This window comes from Daucus carota, chromosome 1 (assembly GCF_001625215.2).
Source record: "Daucus carota subsp. sativus chromosome 1, DH1 v3.0, whole genome shotgun sequence".
Taxonomy (NCBI): domain Eukaryota; kingdom Viridiplantae; phylum Streptophyta; class Magnoliopsida; order Apiales; family Apiaceae; genus Daucus; species Daucus carota.
In genome coordinates, this window is record NC_030381.2 from 44,803,330 (window position 1) to 44,820,232 (window position 16,903).

General features: G+C 35.2%; 3 protein-coding genes across 9 annotated transcripts; 2 read left to right on the top strand and 1 right to left on the bottom strand.

Annotated features, from left to right (window-relative positions):
- The first annotated feature begins 206 nt into the window (after positions 1–206).
- Positions 207–8,464, top strand: LOC108202151 (pentatricopeptide repeat-containing protein At4g39952, mitochondrial). 7 transcript variants are annotated; one of them, XM_064085661.1, is made up of 6 exons: positions 207–2,965; positions 3,816–5,454; positions 5,566–5,867; positions 6,772–6,872; positions 7,002–7,300; positions 8,173–8,464. In XM_064085661.1, exon 1 carries the CDS (start codon positions 282–284, stop codon positions 2,598–2,600), a length of 2,319 nt encoding a protein of 772 aa, XP_063941731.1. In that variant the 5' UTR covers positions 207–281; the 3' UTR covers positions 2,601–2,965; positions 3,816–5,454; positions 5,566–5,867; positions 6,772–6,872; positions 7,002–7,300; positions 8,173–8,464. The 7 variants fall into 7 exon arrangements, 5 of the variants coding, with proteins under 5 accessions (XP_063941731.1, XP_063941733.1, XP_063941730.1 ...); XM_064085663.1 differs by lacking the exon at positions 3,816–5,454 and having other exon boundaries at positions 7,002–7,054; positions 7,149–7,300; XM_064085660.1 differs by lacking the exon at positions 3,816–5,454.
- A 2,506-nt stretch (positions 8,465–10,970) lies between these two features.
- On the top strand, positions 10,971–12,782 carry LOC108195524 (dehydrodolichyl diphosphate synthase 2). Its single transcript, XM_017362498.2, has 3 exons — positions 10,971–11,542; positions 11,718–11,785; positions 12,142–12,782. The coding sequence occupies exons 1-3, from the start codon at positions 11,123–11,125 to the stop codon at positions 12,581–12,583; spliced, it is 930 nt and encodes a 309-aa protein (XP_017217987.1). The 5' UTR covers positions 10,971–11,122; the 3' UTR covers positions 12,584–12,782.
- Positions 12,783–13,690: 908 nt separating this feature from the next.
- LOC108223224 (F-box/kelch-repeat protein At3g06240) lies at positions 13,691–15,140 on the bottom strand. The gene has a single exon (XM_017397366.2). The coding sequence runs from the start codon at positions 15,086–15,088 to the stop codon at positions 13,958–13,960; it is 1,131 nt and encodes a 376-aa protein (XP_017252855.1). The 5' UTR covers positions 15,089–15,140; the 3' UTR covers positions 13,691–13,957.
- Positions 15,141–16,903: the final 1,763 nt, after the last annotated feature.

Below are 16,903 nucleotides of genomic sequence, written 5' to 3' on the forward strand. Positions count from 1 at the left end.
TATTCAAAATAAATATTAATATCAAAATAACAATTGTTAATTTATTTTATAATATATATAAACATATTCTTGAAGGAAATGAAGAAAGGAAAATTTTATAATATTTATTTTATTATATAATTCAAATTTCATTTATTCATTATTTAAAATGACAAACGGTATATAAGTATACAAAATTCAGATTTCAGCACCAGCATGCAGCACATAAAATGATTTAGGAAAACTTAAAAAAAAAACGCAGCACATAAAATGTAAGAAAATTCTGTTCTTCATAGTCAACAATGCTTAGGATTAAACCCAACTTTCTAAACAAACGCTTGTATTCAACATCATCTATAGATAACTATCTCCATACTAAAATCAATCACTTTCTGTTCAACAAAATCTTGAATGTACAGACTGTTTTACAATCCCATGGTTACATTATTACATCTGGTCATAAAGATAACATCTTTATAGCTGCAAAGCTCATTTCTTTATATGCTTCTTTTAACAACTCTAATTCTTGTACAAAAGTCTTCAATTTTGTGAAATTTAAGGACCCTTTTCTTTGGAATTCTATTATCAAAGCTCATTTTTCCAATGGGTTATATGCGGAAGCATTGGAATTTTATACACAAATGTGTGTGTCTGATCATTGGCCCAATGAGTTTACTATTCCCATGGTTGTTTCTGCTTGTGCTGAACTTGGGGTTTTGTTTATTGGGAAAAAGATTCATGGGTTGGTGTCAAAAATCAATCTTTTTGAGGGTAATGCAGCTGTTGGGTCTTCTTTGGTGTATATGTATTCGAAATGTGGGTGTATGGACGATGCTGGTTTAGTGTTTGATGAAATGTCTGTCAAGGATTTGGTGTCTTGGACTGCGCTAGTAATTGGGTATGTGCAGAATGATGAATGTGAAAAGGGGTTGAAGTTGTTATGTAAAATGCATAAGGTTGGTGGTTATGAGGAGAGACCAAATTTTCGAACGTTGGAAGGTGGATTTTTAGCTTGCGGGAATATGGGGGCAATGTTAGAAGGTAAATGCTTACATGGGTTGGCTGTAAAGTCTGGAATTGGGTGTTATGCAAGTGTTCTGTCTTCCATTTTTTCGATGTATTCTAAGTTTGAGTCATGTGAAGAAGCTTATCTTTCGTTTTGTGAAGTTCGTAGTAAGGATCTCATGTCATGGACTTCGATTATTGGCGTTTATGCTAGAATGGGAAGTTTTAAGGACTGTTTAAGTTTGTTTTTCGAAATGCAGAAAGCTGGTATAGATCCTGATGGGATGATTATTAGCTGCATGCTTTCATGTTTTGGTAACTCCACGTGTCCCTTAGCAGGAAAGGCATTCCATGCTTTCATTATAAGGGCAGACTATGAAAACAACCAGATGATCCATAATGCATTGGTATCAATGTATTGTAAGTTTGGACTTGTAACTCTTGTGGAGAAGTTTGTTGACGGAATACATGAAAGAGATGACGAGGTGTGGAATGTGATGGTTCAGGGTTATTTTAAGGTAGGACGTCCAACCAAGTGCATAGAATTGTTTAGGGAAATGCAAGTTGTAGGCATTCCATCTAGCTTAAACACTTTGGTAGCTGTTATTTCATCATGTACCATATTACAAGCAATTCATCAGGGCCGATATCTTCATTGTTATGCAATCAAGAACATAATGCATGAGAATATCTCTGTTGCTAATTCCCTCATTGATATGTATGGTAAGGTTGGTCAATTGACCAAAGCGTGGAATGTTTTTAGTAGAACCTATAAGGATACTGTCACATGGAACACTTTAATTTCTTCTTATGCACATTCAGGGCATTATGATGACAGTATATCCCTTTATGATCGTATGGTTTCAGAAGGCGTGAAGCCAAATCCAGCTACATTGATAATTGTGCTCTCCGCTTGTTCTCATATTGCATACTTGGAGAAAGGAGAAAGTATATATACTTATATTAAGAAAGAAAAGTTTGAACTAAACTTACCATTAGCTACCGCATTGGCAAATATGTATGCGAAATGTGGAAAGCTTGAAATATCAAGAGATATTTTTAACTCAATCGAAGAAAAAGATGTTGTTTTGTGGAATGCCATGATCTTAGGATATGGAATGCATGGAGATGCAAACTCTGCAATAGAGCTTCTTGCAGAGATGGAGCAGTCAGATGTAAGACCAAATGAGCTTACATTTTTATCTGGTCTTATAGCATGTAATCATGCTGGGCTTGTTGAAGAAGGGAAGATAATCTTTGGTAGAATCAAAGATCACTTTCTCAAACCGACGTTAAAGCACTATACATGCATGGTGGATCTTCTTGCTCGGTCAGGCAATTTGCAAGAAGCTGAAGCTCTAGCTCTATCCATGCCCATTGCTGCTGATGGGGGTTTATGGGGTGCTTTGCTAAGTGCATGTAAAATTCACAATAATGCAGAGATGGGCATAAGAATTGCTAAGCATGCTATAAATCTTGATCCAGACAATGATGGATACTATATCATTATTTCAGACCTCTATAACTCTTTAGGGATGGGCGAAGAGGCAGAGAGGATGAGAATGATCATAAAGAAAAAAGGTTTGAGGAAGATGGCTGGTTGGAGTATGGTGTAATTTGACTATTTGAGTGAAATCTGGTCCCACTATTCTGATCTGAAAATCTATGATTATAAAGGACCTTTTTAGGCCTCAACCTTAGCATACACCAATTACCAGTGCAGTTACTTGAGATTCAGTAGTCCCTAGAACATTAAGTCAAAGAGAGCTTCAACCTTCTGGGGATCTGATGTGGTTATTTTAGAGGTAGTGATCGCTACAAGCCTACAATCAGATACTTGTTCTTTAGCACATACTTGAAAGAATTGGGAGATGATGAATACTAATCGGGAAAGAGTAGAGGAAACTGGCTAGAGTCGTGAATCTCGCGAATGATGCATAAAAGATAGGTGGCTATGATGACCCACTGTAACACATATCAGGTTAATATAAATCTTCAGCATTAGATTTAACCAAAAAGTGTGTATTACTGATTGAGCAAGTAACATATATATATGGCACTCGGTATTTATTTAAATTACTCAAGAATGATCTGATACTCTGTGTTTAAGTGCTCTTGTTTGTTTAAAAAGTTATACTCCTTTAGTCCTTTGCTTTATGTAGATGTATAAAATGACCACCTCTACCCGCCATATATTGGTCGATTACGATTTTCGAATGTTCCTTTTCTTTTCACTGTGAATCCTTTTTTACTGAACAATAAAGTATGGTCTAGATTTAGTGTTTTCCTCGACTTTTATGAAATAGGTATATTATTAAAGAAGGCTCTAAAGATGGACACTGTAGTGGTTAGAACACTAGTAAATGTTATTAAAAACTAACAAATTCCACCAACAATTTTTACTATCATTGAGAGAAGCTTGCTTATTGGAGCAATTTCTGCTAATGTTGCATTAGAGGCTTACAAGTTACAAGACTACACATCAGTTGTACAAATTCGAACCCTTGAGAATGCATATTATTTATAATCTCCAGGAATTAAGATGAGCAACACATCATCTGATTATATTCTATAGAAGTATCTACAAAGATATGCAATAGAAATAAAGAATGTCTAGGTTAAAAAAATGAATTAAATTCATGTGTTATTGAGATAGTGGTGCTTGTTACAATTGTAGTCATATTCGACAAGGTCTAGTAGGAGCTCAAAGGCAGAATAATACTTAGATGCAAAGTTTTGGTATTGCATTAACAAAAAAAAGAGTTTGGATATAGAATTTCATTATTGTTCGGACATGTTACTAATGAAATTTTGAATATGTTTCTTAACAGCCGTCGACTGTCAAGTACGGAGTTGTTATAACTCATCTCTTTCTTCCTCTGCTAAGCATATCTTCCACGATCAGTAGCGGATCAGGGAAGGCTGGCCAAGGTTCCAGCTGGTTTTAAAAATCAGTAAAAAATATTTTTTCTTAGTCAGGGCTTGCCTTTCAAAGTTTAGTAGAAAGAAAAATTCAAAACACCACCTGAACTTCAGAAATTAGTGATACAGATTTCACGGATGACCTTCAGCCATTAGTGGTAAAGGTTTTAGCATTGTCCAGTGGTCTACCGATCCTATATAAAAGAATATAGCAGCTTCGGCGAACTCTGTTTTATAGAGCACGGCAAAAAACATCACACCAGATTTTGTAGTCATGCTTTTGAGATAATTGCCTTATTTTGGTAGATCTATTATATAACTTTTTTGGCCCATTGTCAAATTGAGTCAGGATTTTATGCTAGCGTGTTTTCTTTATACTCAATATATCTTTAATTTTAGCGGGGCAGTTCCTAATATTAGGGTTTCAGTTATTATAGAATTATTAATGATTTCTTAAGCTGCCTCAGTGCTGATTAATATATGCAGATAAAAAATCATCCAGAGTTTGAACTGTGTGTGTATAAAATCACTGGTTATGTACTACCATGTTGTTTGTATATATGTGTTTAATGGTTACTGAGTCTATTATAACTATCAATGGTAGGGATCCCATCAGCTAATGTTTATGATTTGCCAGTTGTTTGGGAGTTCTTAGTATTGGTAAGTTATTTGGTAAGCCTCACATTTCCCGAGGCCTCAACCTAGATGCACATCTAGCCTTTGGGTTTTACCTTAATGAGTTGCAAGCCCTTCAGCGAGGATGGTATTTAGTTGATATCTGCATGCATGCATAGAGGTCTTGGTTGAACTGGAGTTCATATATTTCGACTATAGATTTTCAATTCAGAACTCAGAAGTCAATCTTAGGGATTTATACCTAGTTTAGAAGAGGTATTGACGCAGAGCAAAATTAGTCTAGGCTTACTAATTACTACCTGTACCTCTTTACATCTCTCTGACTGCACCTCTCGGCCTCTCCTCTCTACATGACAAAGTAGCCTACCCGGTGCAGATTCTTCTTCTTCTAAAGGTGTGATGACTGGACTCCCTTTTATTTTCTTGCCCGGTTCATTTCGGTTCTCTTCTTGTGAAATTGGGAAAACTGTTGGTTCCTTTTTTTGGTTTGGTCGATCCATTGTTACTTGTTCATTCCAATTCTCTTCCGATGATGTTAGAAATTCTGAATTTGTTGTTGTCATGGTGGCACTTCTCTTTGTGTCCACCCGTATGATTTATGCAATTGGATCAGAGATTCAGCATCGACTTTCCATCAATTATAGCACATTATAGCATTATTCTGAATTTGTTAGTTTATCAGCAATCAAATCATTTACGAGGTAGGAGGGAGTATGTTCATTGCTTCCACATGGGAGTTCAACATATTGTGGACTTCCTGATTATACCATCTAAGTAGAACTTCAAGTATAAAAAGTGCCATCTGGACTTAACAAGTTTTAGGAGTTTTTTGTTTGGACTTATTGTTATGTGTTCCCGTTGATTTGACAGGCTTGAACTAAAGGAACAAAGTTATGAATATTAGCAGATCAGGTGTGAACTGGGGATTTTGCTTTAGAAGCACTATTAAAGGCCATTTTAGCATTGCTGTAGCGTTATAATTTGTATTTAATGAGTTTTTATTTTGTTTATTCTTTGATGTAGGTTGGCCATGGTAACAACAATTCATGGAGGCTCTTTCATGTTGGCATGAAAGGTGTAAACCCTCCCAAGAAAATTAGCTCAAAGAGGCTTCAACGTTCAGGGGATCTGATGTCGAATTTCTGGAGGTACTGATTACTAGAAGCCTACAACCAGATACTGTACTTGTTTTGTGGCACAAACTTGAAAGAATTGAGAACTGATGAATACTAGTCCAGAACGAGTAGGGGAAATGGTCTGAAGCCATAAAACTCAATGCAACAATGATAGGTGGGTATCGTGACCTGCCATAACACACATATCAGGTTATCATATATCTTCTTTCATCTTATTTGCGTAAAGTATAGATTGCTGCTTGTGTCAGTGACTTAAATATAGAGCACTTGGAATCTGGTTATATTACTCGAAGAAGGATGATATTTTGGCAGTTTTACTCTCTGATTAACTGCACTTGTCTGGTCACCTGCTAGTTCACTTAGTCTGTTGGTTCATGTAAATGTATAAAATGTCAACACCTACTTCCATAAATTGGTTGATTATGATTTCGAATGTTCCTTCTGTATTCACTGTAGCCTGTAGGTACTTTTTCACAGAAAAATGAAATATGGTCTGTATATAGGGGGTGTTTGGTTGGGGGTTAATAGGCTTGGGAAACAGGAATGGGAAGCCCATTCCATAACATAGTGTTTGGTTCAGATTTTTGACAAAGGGGAATGGGAACCTGTATCACTCTAGCCAGTTAACACAAACCTCACCTGCAGCCCGGGTTACTAAAATGCATTCCCGACCAAGCTAATATATCTGTCTATCATCTCCTCCCTTTTACTTCATCCCTCTCGATCTCTCTCCCTCTCTCCCTGACTCTCTCGCCCTCCGCCTCTTTAGATATCGCGCCTATCTCTCTCTGTGAATCTATCCCCCTCCATCTCCTTCGATCCCCCCTCTCTCTGTCTCACTCTCTTCCAATCTCTCTTCCCATCTCTCTCAGCCATATAACTCTGTAATCACGGCTCTTTTGAAGGTACACATAACTCTCACCATATGTATACGTATTATATACATATATTTGTGAATTTTACTCAGCAGTTATGTCAATTTATGGGCTTCATATGAATTTACTCAGCAGTTTGGTAACAAGGTGTTTGATTAAATGCCCAACTGAATTCAAAGTTGTTATCTTTTTTATTTAATTTGTATTATACAGTGCAGACCCTTGGACACTGCCACGGTTCGGCTTCAAATCCAAGAGAAAGATTCTGCAGCAATATCTCAATTTGAATTCTTCACCTGCCCAACTTGAAACAATTAAGGTTAGGCTTAAATTCATTTCATCGTATGTTTGCTGCAATATACTCTTTGTTAAGATTTTTATAGGAATGTATTATAGACAAGTGGGTAATATATGTTTTAGTCTCACAAATCTTATCTTTATTTTGTAGTAATGGCTCGTTTGGGAGTGACACGAAGAAGAAGAATATTGTTAAAGCTTCAAGTTAACATAATGATAATCAAGTTTTTCGTTATTTTTGTTCCTTGGTATTTGATGGTGATAACACTATTGAGTGAATCTTATTTTCGTTTGGGAGGTGGAGGATGATGATGATCTCGAAGATGATCCTCGATATATTGAAGTTGTTAGAACAATTCAGACATCTCATTTTTGGACCAACTATACAAATCAACTTGCTTTGGGGATGTACAATGAGTGGAGAAATAGAAGTTAGAAGTCAGAAGTCAGGTAATTTCAACCTCCAAGAACTCCATTTCTCTCTTTCTTCACATTATTTTAATCCCCAGCCCACATATTTGTTTTAATAATTTGTTGCTAGATGAAATGTGATTTGTCGATGATGTTCTGTTATCTGACGGAAACTTTAAGGGTCTGATGATAATCAAGAACTTAATTTATGTCTGGTACATTAATCTATGATGGCCTCTATATATACCAACTCTAATAGAAATGTTGATCCTTTTGAGTTCCACTCTTTTAGTGGGTTTAAGTTCCAGAGTTCTAGTGGAACTTAAGGCTAGTTAATACATTGTTGTTAACTGGATCAGCCAAATGGTCCAGAAGGTTTTATTCATGGATTTCTCATCTTTTCCAAATGGATTGTACCAGTTTTGTAATCTCCCGTGCTCTGCAAATCCCGTGAGAGCCATTTCTAGGACAAAGAGTGTGTAGCCATCAGCCCAGTAGTTGTAACTTGTAAGTTCCTGCTGGAGGAATGACTCCTGTTTGGAACCATGGCAAGGCTGTTTCAGCTGGAAACCATGGAAAGATTTGTCCAGATCCTGGACTTCTGTTTTAACTTATCCCCCAGCATAATAATATGTACTGTAGTATAGTTTTTGGAATGTTTTCATGCGACTAAGTACTAACTACACTGATCAATTGATCATCTTACCAATTGTTAACATACAAGACATGCCTTTTCAAGAGATTTAATTCTTTTTAAGGTTGCAAATAATACAGATACTAAAAACTTGGGTAGAATGCTTAATCATTTTCCATTTTGCTCTGGGTTTTTTTTTTTTTGAAAAATTACAATGCTCATTGCTCAATCTGGTTTATCATTTTCATGACATTAGATTTCTATTTTGTTGACTCAGGAACTGAAATGTGGAGATTTGGATGAGCCAGGAGTCTTGAGTGAGCAGCAGCAGCCAGCAGCAGGCCCAACACTCAGCAGACTGCAGACTAGGACTAGGACTTTAACAAGAATTCATTCACAACCAAACTTTGTGTTCTGGCTACTGTTATTTTAAATATTTGAATGTTCAAACTAATTCTGATGGAGACTAGCAGATCTTTGAATTGTGACAATTTTTTTTCGAATGTTTTAATGTCATTCTTGTAAGACTGCAAGTTACAAGTTCTTAAATTTTCAAATTTCGGTTTTAATATTCGGTTTTTGGTTTTATACCGAGATCAGGGTGAGAATATTATTTTCATTTTTTCTTCTTATTTTTTAGAAATAATATGCGCTTTGCCTTTATATACATAATTTGATTTGCAGAAAATACCTATTATTATAAATTATTTTTCAAATTTTTTTGAGTAAAAAAATAGATATTAAATTATGTGTAAAAGTCTAAAACGACTTTATTTTAGAATGAAGAGAGCATTTTTAATTTTAAAAAAAAAATCTTCATGGCCTTTGAATTATTAATATTTAATATCGTTTACCCTTTAAAGAAAATATCAATTAAGACAAATAAGCTGATATTAAATATTATGATCAATTTTAATAATTTAAAATAATTTTCACCCATTCCCATTCCAGGATAATCCAAACAGCTTCATTTGGTGAACAGAATCCGATTCCAAGACAATCCAAACAACTCCGGTAATCTCATTCCCAAACCCGAATCCCCCATTCCCATTCCGATAATTCCCATTCCCAATTCCCGTTCCTATGTGCAATCCAAATAGCCCCATATCGTGTACCTCGGCTTCTATGAAATAGTTATATTATAAAAGAAGGCTCTAAAGCTGGACATTGTGGTGGTCACTTTAAAATTTATATGAGATCTAAATGTGTGATGCTTCATTTTTTCCCAATGTAAAGAACTTAGGGACAAAGGAAATATTTCCTAGACGAACAATGGAAGTTAAATGATAAATATGTAAAAAAGTATACCAAATTATTTTACAATTATTTTAGAGTATAAAATTCATTTCATTCTCCCTCCCTCTCATTCAATTCAAGTGAACACAACCTTATGAATGATTAAAGTGTTTGAGAAAGAAGTAGAAGTCATGAAACAAAAGTTAATATTCTTAACTTCGTTTAAGTACTTATTGACACTTTTATACAAACGGTACAAATAAATGCTTCTAACTTATAAACCCGGAAACCGAACTTTTAAATTTTACCCAAACACCACCATAATTACAACTAACGTGCCAACTAAAATATAATATCTGGAGAGATATCTAAATCACGATCTTTTAAAAAATCTCAATCACATTTTTGTAACGTATACTAAATATGATATCTCAACAAAAATTAAATACGATCATCACAATTACTCTGTTGTATGAGGGTTTTATCTTTCGAATGCCTATATAACCCCAATCGCATATCCATATTTTCATACCAACCCGAAACTCAAATTTTCCGTATTTCTTTTTTTTCTACTCAAATTCTTCATGTTGCTTCAATTCCGTTCATAAAGTAGATTTTTGTGATTGCCCCAAGTCGATAAAGAACATCGGATGTTCTTTTTAAACATGGGGCAATTACCGGAATATGTGTTATGGATGGGATTGAAGCAACATAAAAAATTTAAAGAGAAAAAAAAAAATATGAGTTACACATATGCATATCAATAAAGAAGCATACACCTAAAGATAGAGATGGTGAAAAAAATGGAGATGGACTGTAATTTATCAAAATCCCTAAATGTGAAGAGATCGAAGAAATGGCTTTTTTGAAGACAAGTAGATGATAATAGCATTATCATTAGCATGTTATCAATATTTTTCTATATATGTAGTTAATGATAAAATCATATTAATAATCAGATTTTGTTTCATTTTTATGCAGAATATTCATCTACCTTTTATACATCATATGAAACACTCATTACTTACAAGGGTGTATTCGATTGGGATTTTAATGCATTGTTTTTAGTCCATAGATTTTAATGGATTGTATGGGATTTTTATTTTTTGCGGATTCTTGATGAAATGTCGCAGAGTTGATAGGATTTAGGTACAATGCTTCAAAATCCCATTGAATTTGGTGGGATTTCAAAAAACTTAAAATACACTGAAGAATACCACAAAATCCATCATTTTATGAAATGAAAAAAAATCCATCAGCATTTGAATTCCATCAGATTTTAATGGATTTTAAACAATCCCAATTGAATATCATCGGATTTTAAAGCATAATTTAAAATCTCAATTGAATATCACTAGAATTTGTAGCATAGTTTAAAATCCCAATTGAATACCTCAAGATTTTAATGGATTTCAAACAATCTCAATCGAATACCCTCGGATTTCATGAATGCAAAAAAATGCTTTAAAATCCCAATCCAATACACCCCTCCTAGTTTGAAGTCTTCACAATCTCGATTATTCATTGATACATTTTGCTAATTGATTTAAGTATTTAATATCTCAATTATTGAGCCTAAAAGTAAATGAAAAATAATTGCAGAGTGCAATAATCGATCCATATTAATAAAAAGTAAATGAAAAATATATGCAAAAGAAACTATATTGCACATGACAATAATTGTGCTTCTTTCTGAAACTAAAGGACAAGTAATATGCGTAATGCAATGCCATACCAATTATTTTGCATGCAGAGGACAATGATTCCACCTTCTTTGCAAACCAATACTCCTATAATTGTACCCATTGTACCATTTGTTTGAATATGCATGGCCCATTAACATGCACCAAAAAGTGTAACCGCGCCAGAGTCGAACACGGGTGTCCCGGACAACGAAGGATAAAAGCAGGCTATCCAGTCGTGCTCTATATGAATTACTTTATTGTTCACAAACAAAGAGGCCAAAATAATTATTTAAAACATCCACACATATGGCAGTAAATATGGGGAGTTCATATTTTGTATCTGCTGTTCCTTCGCTTAGCCCTCCCTTAAATTACAGATCATGTACTCCTACTAATTCTGCAGGCCTAAGAAATTCACAATTTGTTACACAGAGACGTGTGCTAATGGAAGCAACAAAAAGAGACGTAATGCATCATGATAAGCAGCTGGAAGAGGAGGAACACATGTTAGCTGCTGCTGGTCTCAGAGCAGAAGCAATGCCTAAACACGTCGCGGTGATTACTGATGGCCATAGGCGTTGGGCGCGGCAGAGAGGTCACCCGGTAGAGTATGGACACAGGACACTTGAACCCGTTAATGCAGAGCTTTGTCGTCTTTGTTGCAAATTTGGAATCAAAGTTCTTACTATTTATCTTTTCTCTACTGAAACTTGGCTTCGCTCACAAGTTAGTGCATGCATTGTTATTAATTCTAGTACATATGCGCAGATCTGCTATTCTAAATTCTAATAGTGCAGCAAAGGAGCTGGTCTTGGACGAGTAACTGTCTGTACTATATGATCTTGCTAAGCCCTCCTCGAGTTTTGAGAACACGGGTAACTTTACTATTGTCTTTTTGCAGGAGGAGACAGACTCATTGATGAGCTTGTTTGAGGAGGCAATAAGATCAAATCTGGAAGAATCAATCAAGTTCGTAACACTGTTATTCCATCCTAAATATCTTAATATGTTTATAGGGGCCGTTTGGGTGAGCTTAAAATAAGTGCTTCTTGCTTAAAGTTAAATAAGTGAAGTAGAAGTTAGAAGTTAGTTAAAATTAATAAGTAATTAAAGTGTTTGGGGAAAAAGTAGAAGTCATGAAACAAAAGTTAGGAATCCTAACTTTTTATAAGTGCTCGACTTTTTACACAAACGGTACGAATAAGTGCTTATAACTTAAAACTCTAGAAGCGGGGCGTTTAAGCCCCGCCCAAACACCCACATAATCTCTTGAAAAGGATTTTTTTTTTTTTTTAATTTTAATTATCTATCTTCATATATTATAGGCATGACATAAGGATCTCAGTAATAGGTGATAGGACAAGACTGCCCCAATCACTTATAGAAGTGATCAATGAAGCTGAGGAGAAAACAAGGGCCAAGTCGAGGCTCCATCTCATTCTTGGTATTGGATACGGTGGACAAAATGATGTCATACAAGCCTGTAAGAAGGTGTTTAAAAAGGTAAAAGATGGTTCGATCCGTGAGGAGGAAATCAATGAAAAAATATTTGAACAAGAACTACAGACAAGTATATGCACTGAGAATCCTTTTCCAGATTTGCTGATAAGAGCTGCTGGGGAGTTGAGGCTAAGCAACTTCTATTTGTATCAAGCAGCTTATGCTGAACTATACTTCACCAAAGCTCCTTATCCTGATTTTAAAGAAGAAGATATGGTAATGGCCTTGAAATCGTATCAACAACGACGAAGGCGTTATGGTAGATGATGATCATAGATCATAGTACTGTGTATGTATAATACCTTTGTTATTTGAAAACCTGGAAAGATTTAGTACATCTTCATATATGTTTGTTTCCCAAGCATAAAAAAAATTGGATAAGAGTGCTAAACACCTCTTACACAAAGCTACAGTAGCATTTATATTTTAAAGTAACAACTTTTAATCTGAATTAGTGACCTGTTCATTCTATGCAAGTACAGCCATGAAACTTTCTCCCTCTTGTAAATTGACAGTAAATCATGGAAGTTTCGATGCATACCCCAAAAGATGTTCAACATTACATTTCTAGCAGATATGCGATGAAATTTATACACCCTTTAGGTTTTGTATTCTGGACTGCATTTTACGCACACTTAGAAGTTCTTATGAACAGATTCTAGACTTTGTTATTGTTAGTGTGATCTGATAAACTTCAATAGATAGAAGAAGCAGACCACTGAAACTTCTATTTCCCCTGCTGCTCAATGACATGATTGTATCCTTCAAGTCTGACACCCTTCAACTATATCCTATATAAATGCATATTGATGCCAATGGGAATATGATGAAGAAAATGAAAAGAAGGATATATAGAAGACTGTCAAATAAAAACTACTTGATATCCCCATCACATCAAACAATTTATCTTGAAGAAAAGGCTTCAATTCTTCTACAGAGCACATAAACAGAACAGTTCGACCACCCTAAAATAAATTTAGTCTGAGACAAATAAAGTGAATGCTCTAAAATCACAATCTTGGAGGCTTTTTTCTTGAAGCAAAGTAGCCCGTCAGATGTTAATCAGCAACCATCAACCTAACAAGGCTGTAGGATCATCAAACTTATTGAAACTAGCCATACTACAATCAAACAGAACATGAGCCTCATGAGCAAAGCAACTCTTGCTTGACAAACATCTCTCAACTTGAAAACACCCATTTGCATTCAGAACTACTATCTAAAACATATACATCACAATAGCTACTTAGTCATCTCATAAAAATTTTAATAAGAAAACCAAAGGAGAGTCATGTCACATGAACTATAATATATAACTTTTTCGGATTAGTAAACTATAACAATACCAGCCAACAGAAGAGAAAAGTCCAAGAAACTTTGACCGAAAGATTTACAAATCTGGAATCAACTAACAGCAACATTAAACAAACATTCATCAGTTGTGTATCAAGTCATTAAAACTTAAAATACCATCCTAGGATCAGGGAGAAACCCTTGATTAGTAAGGCTCTCATGTTTGTCCAATTTCAGCACAGTTGTAGAATTTTACCAATTACCACTAAAGACATTTTCCAGATGATAGCAGATTCAACATTAGGGCTAATCACATAATCTACTTGCACTGGAGTCTGCAGAAGACCTTCAAACATTGTAATTTTTCATTCCAGCCTCTGTTTTGTTCTTTGATCTCCTTCGTGTTTTCTTGATCTTCCAGTCCTCCCTTCTAGGTGAGAAAAGGCTGTCAACGTAACTCATTCCAATTTTAAATCCAGATGGTAATCCAAGAACATTCACAGGCTGAAGCTTAGCCTCTTCTGTATTGGAAACCAGCAAGAGAAACTGACTACCTTTCAGCATGAGTAAGCTATCTTCCTCCAAATGTGTTGACACAAGCCAAGAACCTTCACTTACATCAACCGCCAATTTAATCCAAGATTCAACCACACCATACTCCTTCATGATCCATAACTCAGTCTTACTATTATACTCAGCAATTACACAAAGGCACCCGTGAAGAACCTGAATACTAAGAAACTCCGTCTTCAAATCAACAATACCATCAGGCAGTGCCACTCTTGAGAATCCCTTCTTAGCCAAATCAAATGCAGCAATGAGCAACAAACCATCCTTGCCATCTTTCGCAAACCAATGCAGATACCCTTTAAAGAAAATCCCGGGGACAAGCCTTATGAGTGAATGATCATAAGGCGAAACTTGAACCGACTTCCATATGTTTCCTTTAAGCTCATAAACAAAAACATAAGCATTACTTTTATCCGAGAGAAGACAAGAAATAAGCACAATTACATGATCATCCGAAGAGGAATCATAGCCAAACCCAAGCATTTTATTGTAATATCCACCATACTGACGAGGCAACCTCCTGAACTTGAGAGTTGTGGGATTAAGCAAGAACCTGACGCCTCTGTTGTTTTCAAGTAGAATCAAGCCATTGCATGATCCCCATACCTTAGTCCACACGTTTATAAAGTACTGAGAAGTCCTGAAACTCGATTTTGTTGCAATGGCATCAAGATTGTTGTTAGCGTAAGAAACAGAGAAAAGAGAGCTCCCATAGCCATTGTCAATGAGGAGTAGTTTGGTAATGGAGGTTTTGGCGAGATGGGCTTTGATGAAAGAGGGGTGGGAGATGAAAGAATTCCAAGACTTGGAGACGCACTTGCAGAGACCCAGAGATTTAGCAGGAAGACAAGTGAATATTTCGGTTATCATCTCCGGGGGAAGAAGATCGATGTTTCTTGCTCCTGACATTTTTAGCTTTTCTTGGAATGATGATGATGATCAAGAAACTGGGGACAGGGGAAAGCAGAGCTGACGACTAAAATTTATACTCCAATCCGCCCTGTGATCGGTATACATATTACGGCACTGGTATTGGGCCCGTACGTAATTTATTTTTAAGAATTCAATTTTTATTTAAAAAGAAAAATCTTAAAAATAAAGTTTAGAAGTATGTTATAAAAAAGTATTAAAAAAGCGTGTCGAGCATTGAATAATAGACGTATATAATTGAACAGACATGCGGAGGAGAATGTTTAAATGCACAACATATAACAAAAGTTAATATTTTTATAATTTTTTTTAATAAAAATATGATATGTATATATTTATTCATATTAAAAAGATTAGAAATACAAATTTTATAACTCCAAAAAAACTTAAATAGGGTGTTCTTGTTAAAGATTGGTCATGCAATGGATTACTTCAGGGAGAGATTTAGATTGAGAAAGGATATTTCTATTTGCCACATCAAAAAACAAGCAAACATGACTGCTCATGTGTTAGCTAGAGTCTCATGTTTGGTAGATAGCTTAATGTCCTGCTACGGAGTTATAAACAGGGAGGAAATCAAGTGAAGAGGAAGTAAAGTTATGTAACTTTCCCTCCTATTTGTGCTATTGAGCTTTTTAAATAGTTGAAAGCAAGTGAAAATGGACGCAATTATAACATAGTCTCACTCCAAAAGTGGGATGAAAGTGAAAGCACAATTACATTCACTTGCTTTCTCTCCTAATAAAACTAAGGAGCATGATCTTAATTATTTCATGTATCCTTCAAGTCTGTTGTTGGAGATGCTACCTTCTGAATTTCAAAGTTAATGAAAATTTATTTTCAAACAGTTTTTCTATTGTGTGTCCATGAGCACATGTTAAACACCAAATTTTATGTATTTAACTCATTTTGATTGACTATTATTTATCAATAATGATCAGTAATAGTGGACCCCATACATATACAAAAATTCCACCAATCAAAACAAACTAAAATAACCAGAAGAACCAAAAATTTAAAACTAAAATAAAAGTTATATTATAAATAAAGTTAAATTCTATGAATTCTTTTTCAAAAAAAAATTTATTAATCACCAACACTTCATCAAAGATAGATTTAATTAAATTTACAAATTATATATTATTGTTATGGTATATAAAATATATATTATACAAATATAAATATATTATACATATTGTTTGGACTATTCGGTCTATTCAGTCCGGACCGAAATATTTATTTAGGGACCGGATCTGATTTGGTCCATTCGGTCCCGAATGGACCGAATTTCCATAAAATAGGATCGAACCGAACAAAATTTACACGATTCGGTTTTTCGGTTCCGGTTCGGTTTTACTCACCTCTAGATGTCATGATCCTAGACAAAGCACAAGATCCTGTTAATTTTGATGTGGCGTTAGGGATAGCTGACCAAATGGGTTGGCTTTGGGCCAAGAAGCAGCTCAAAATGGGATGCCGAATGAGGAAGTCGTAATGTAGGATGGAGTTCCAATATCTCAGACAATGGGGAATGGAAGTATGCACCAAGCTAACCCATTTGTAGGCTTTCATGGTGAGGATGTGATATAAGCTCAAGAAGAGGCTATCCAGACTTGTTGATAATGGCTTTTGTTTGCTGGTGACCCTCATATTGAAGACATTGATTAGGGTTTCATATGCTTTGATTCTCCCAGCTGCTAGGACTAACTTCAACTGTAGTTATATGTTCCGCCTAGAGTCAAATAAAGTTGATTGTTGTAGGTCTCTTGTCTAGCTTAGGGTTAGTAGGTTTGC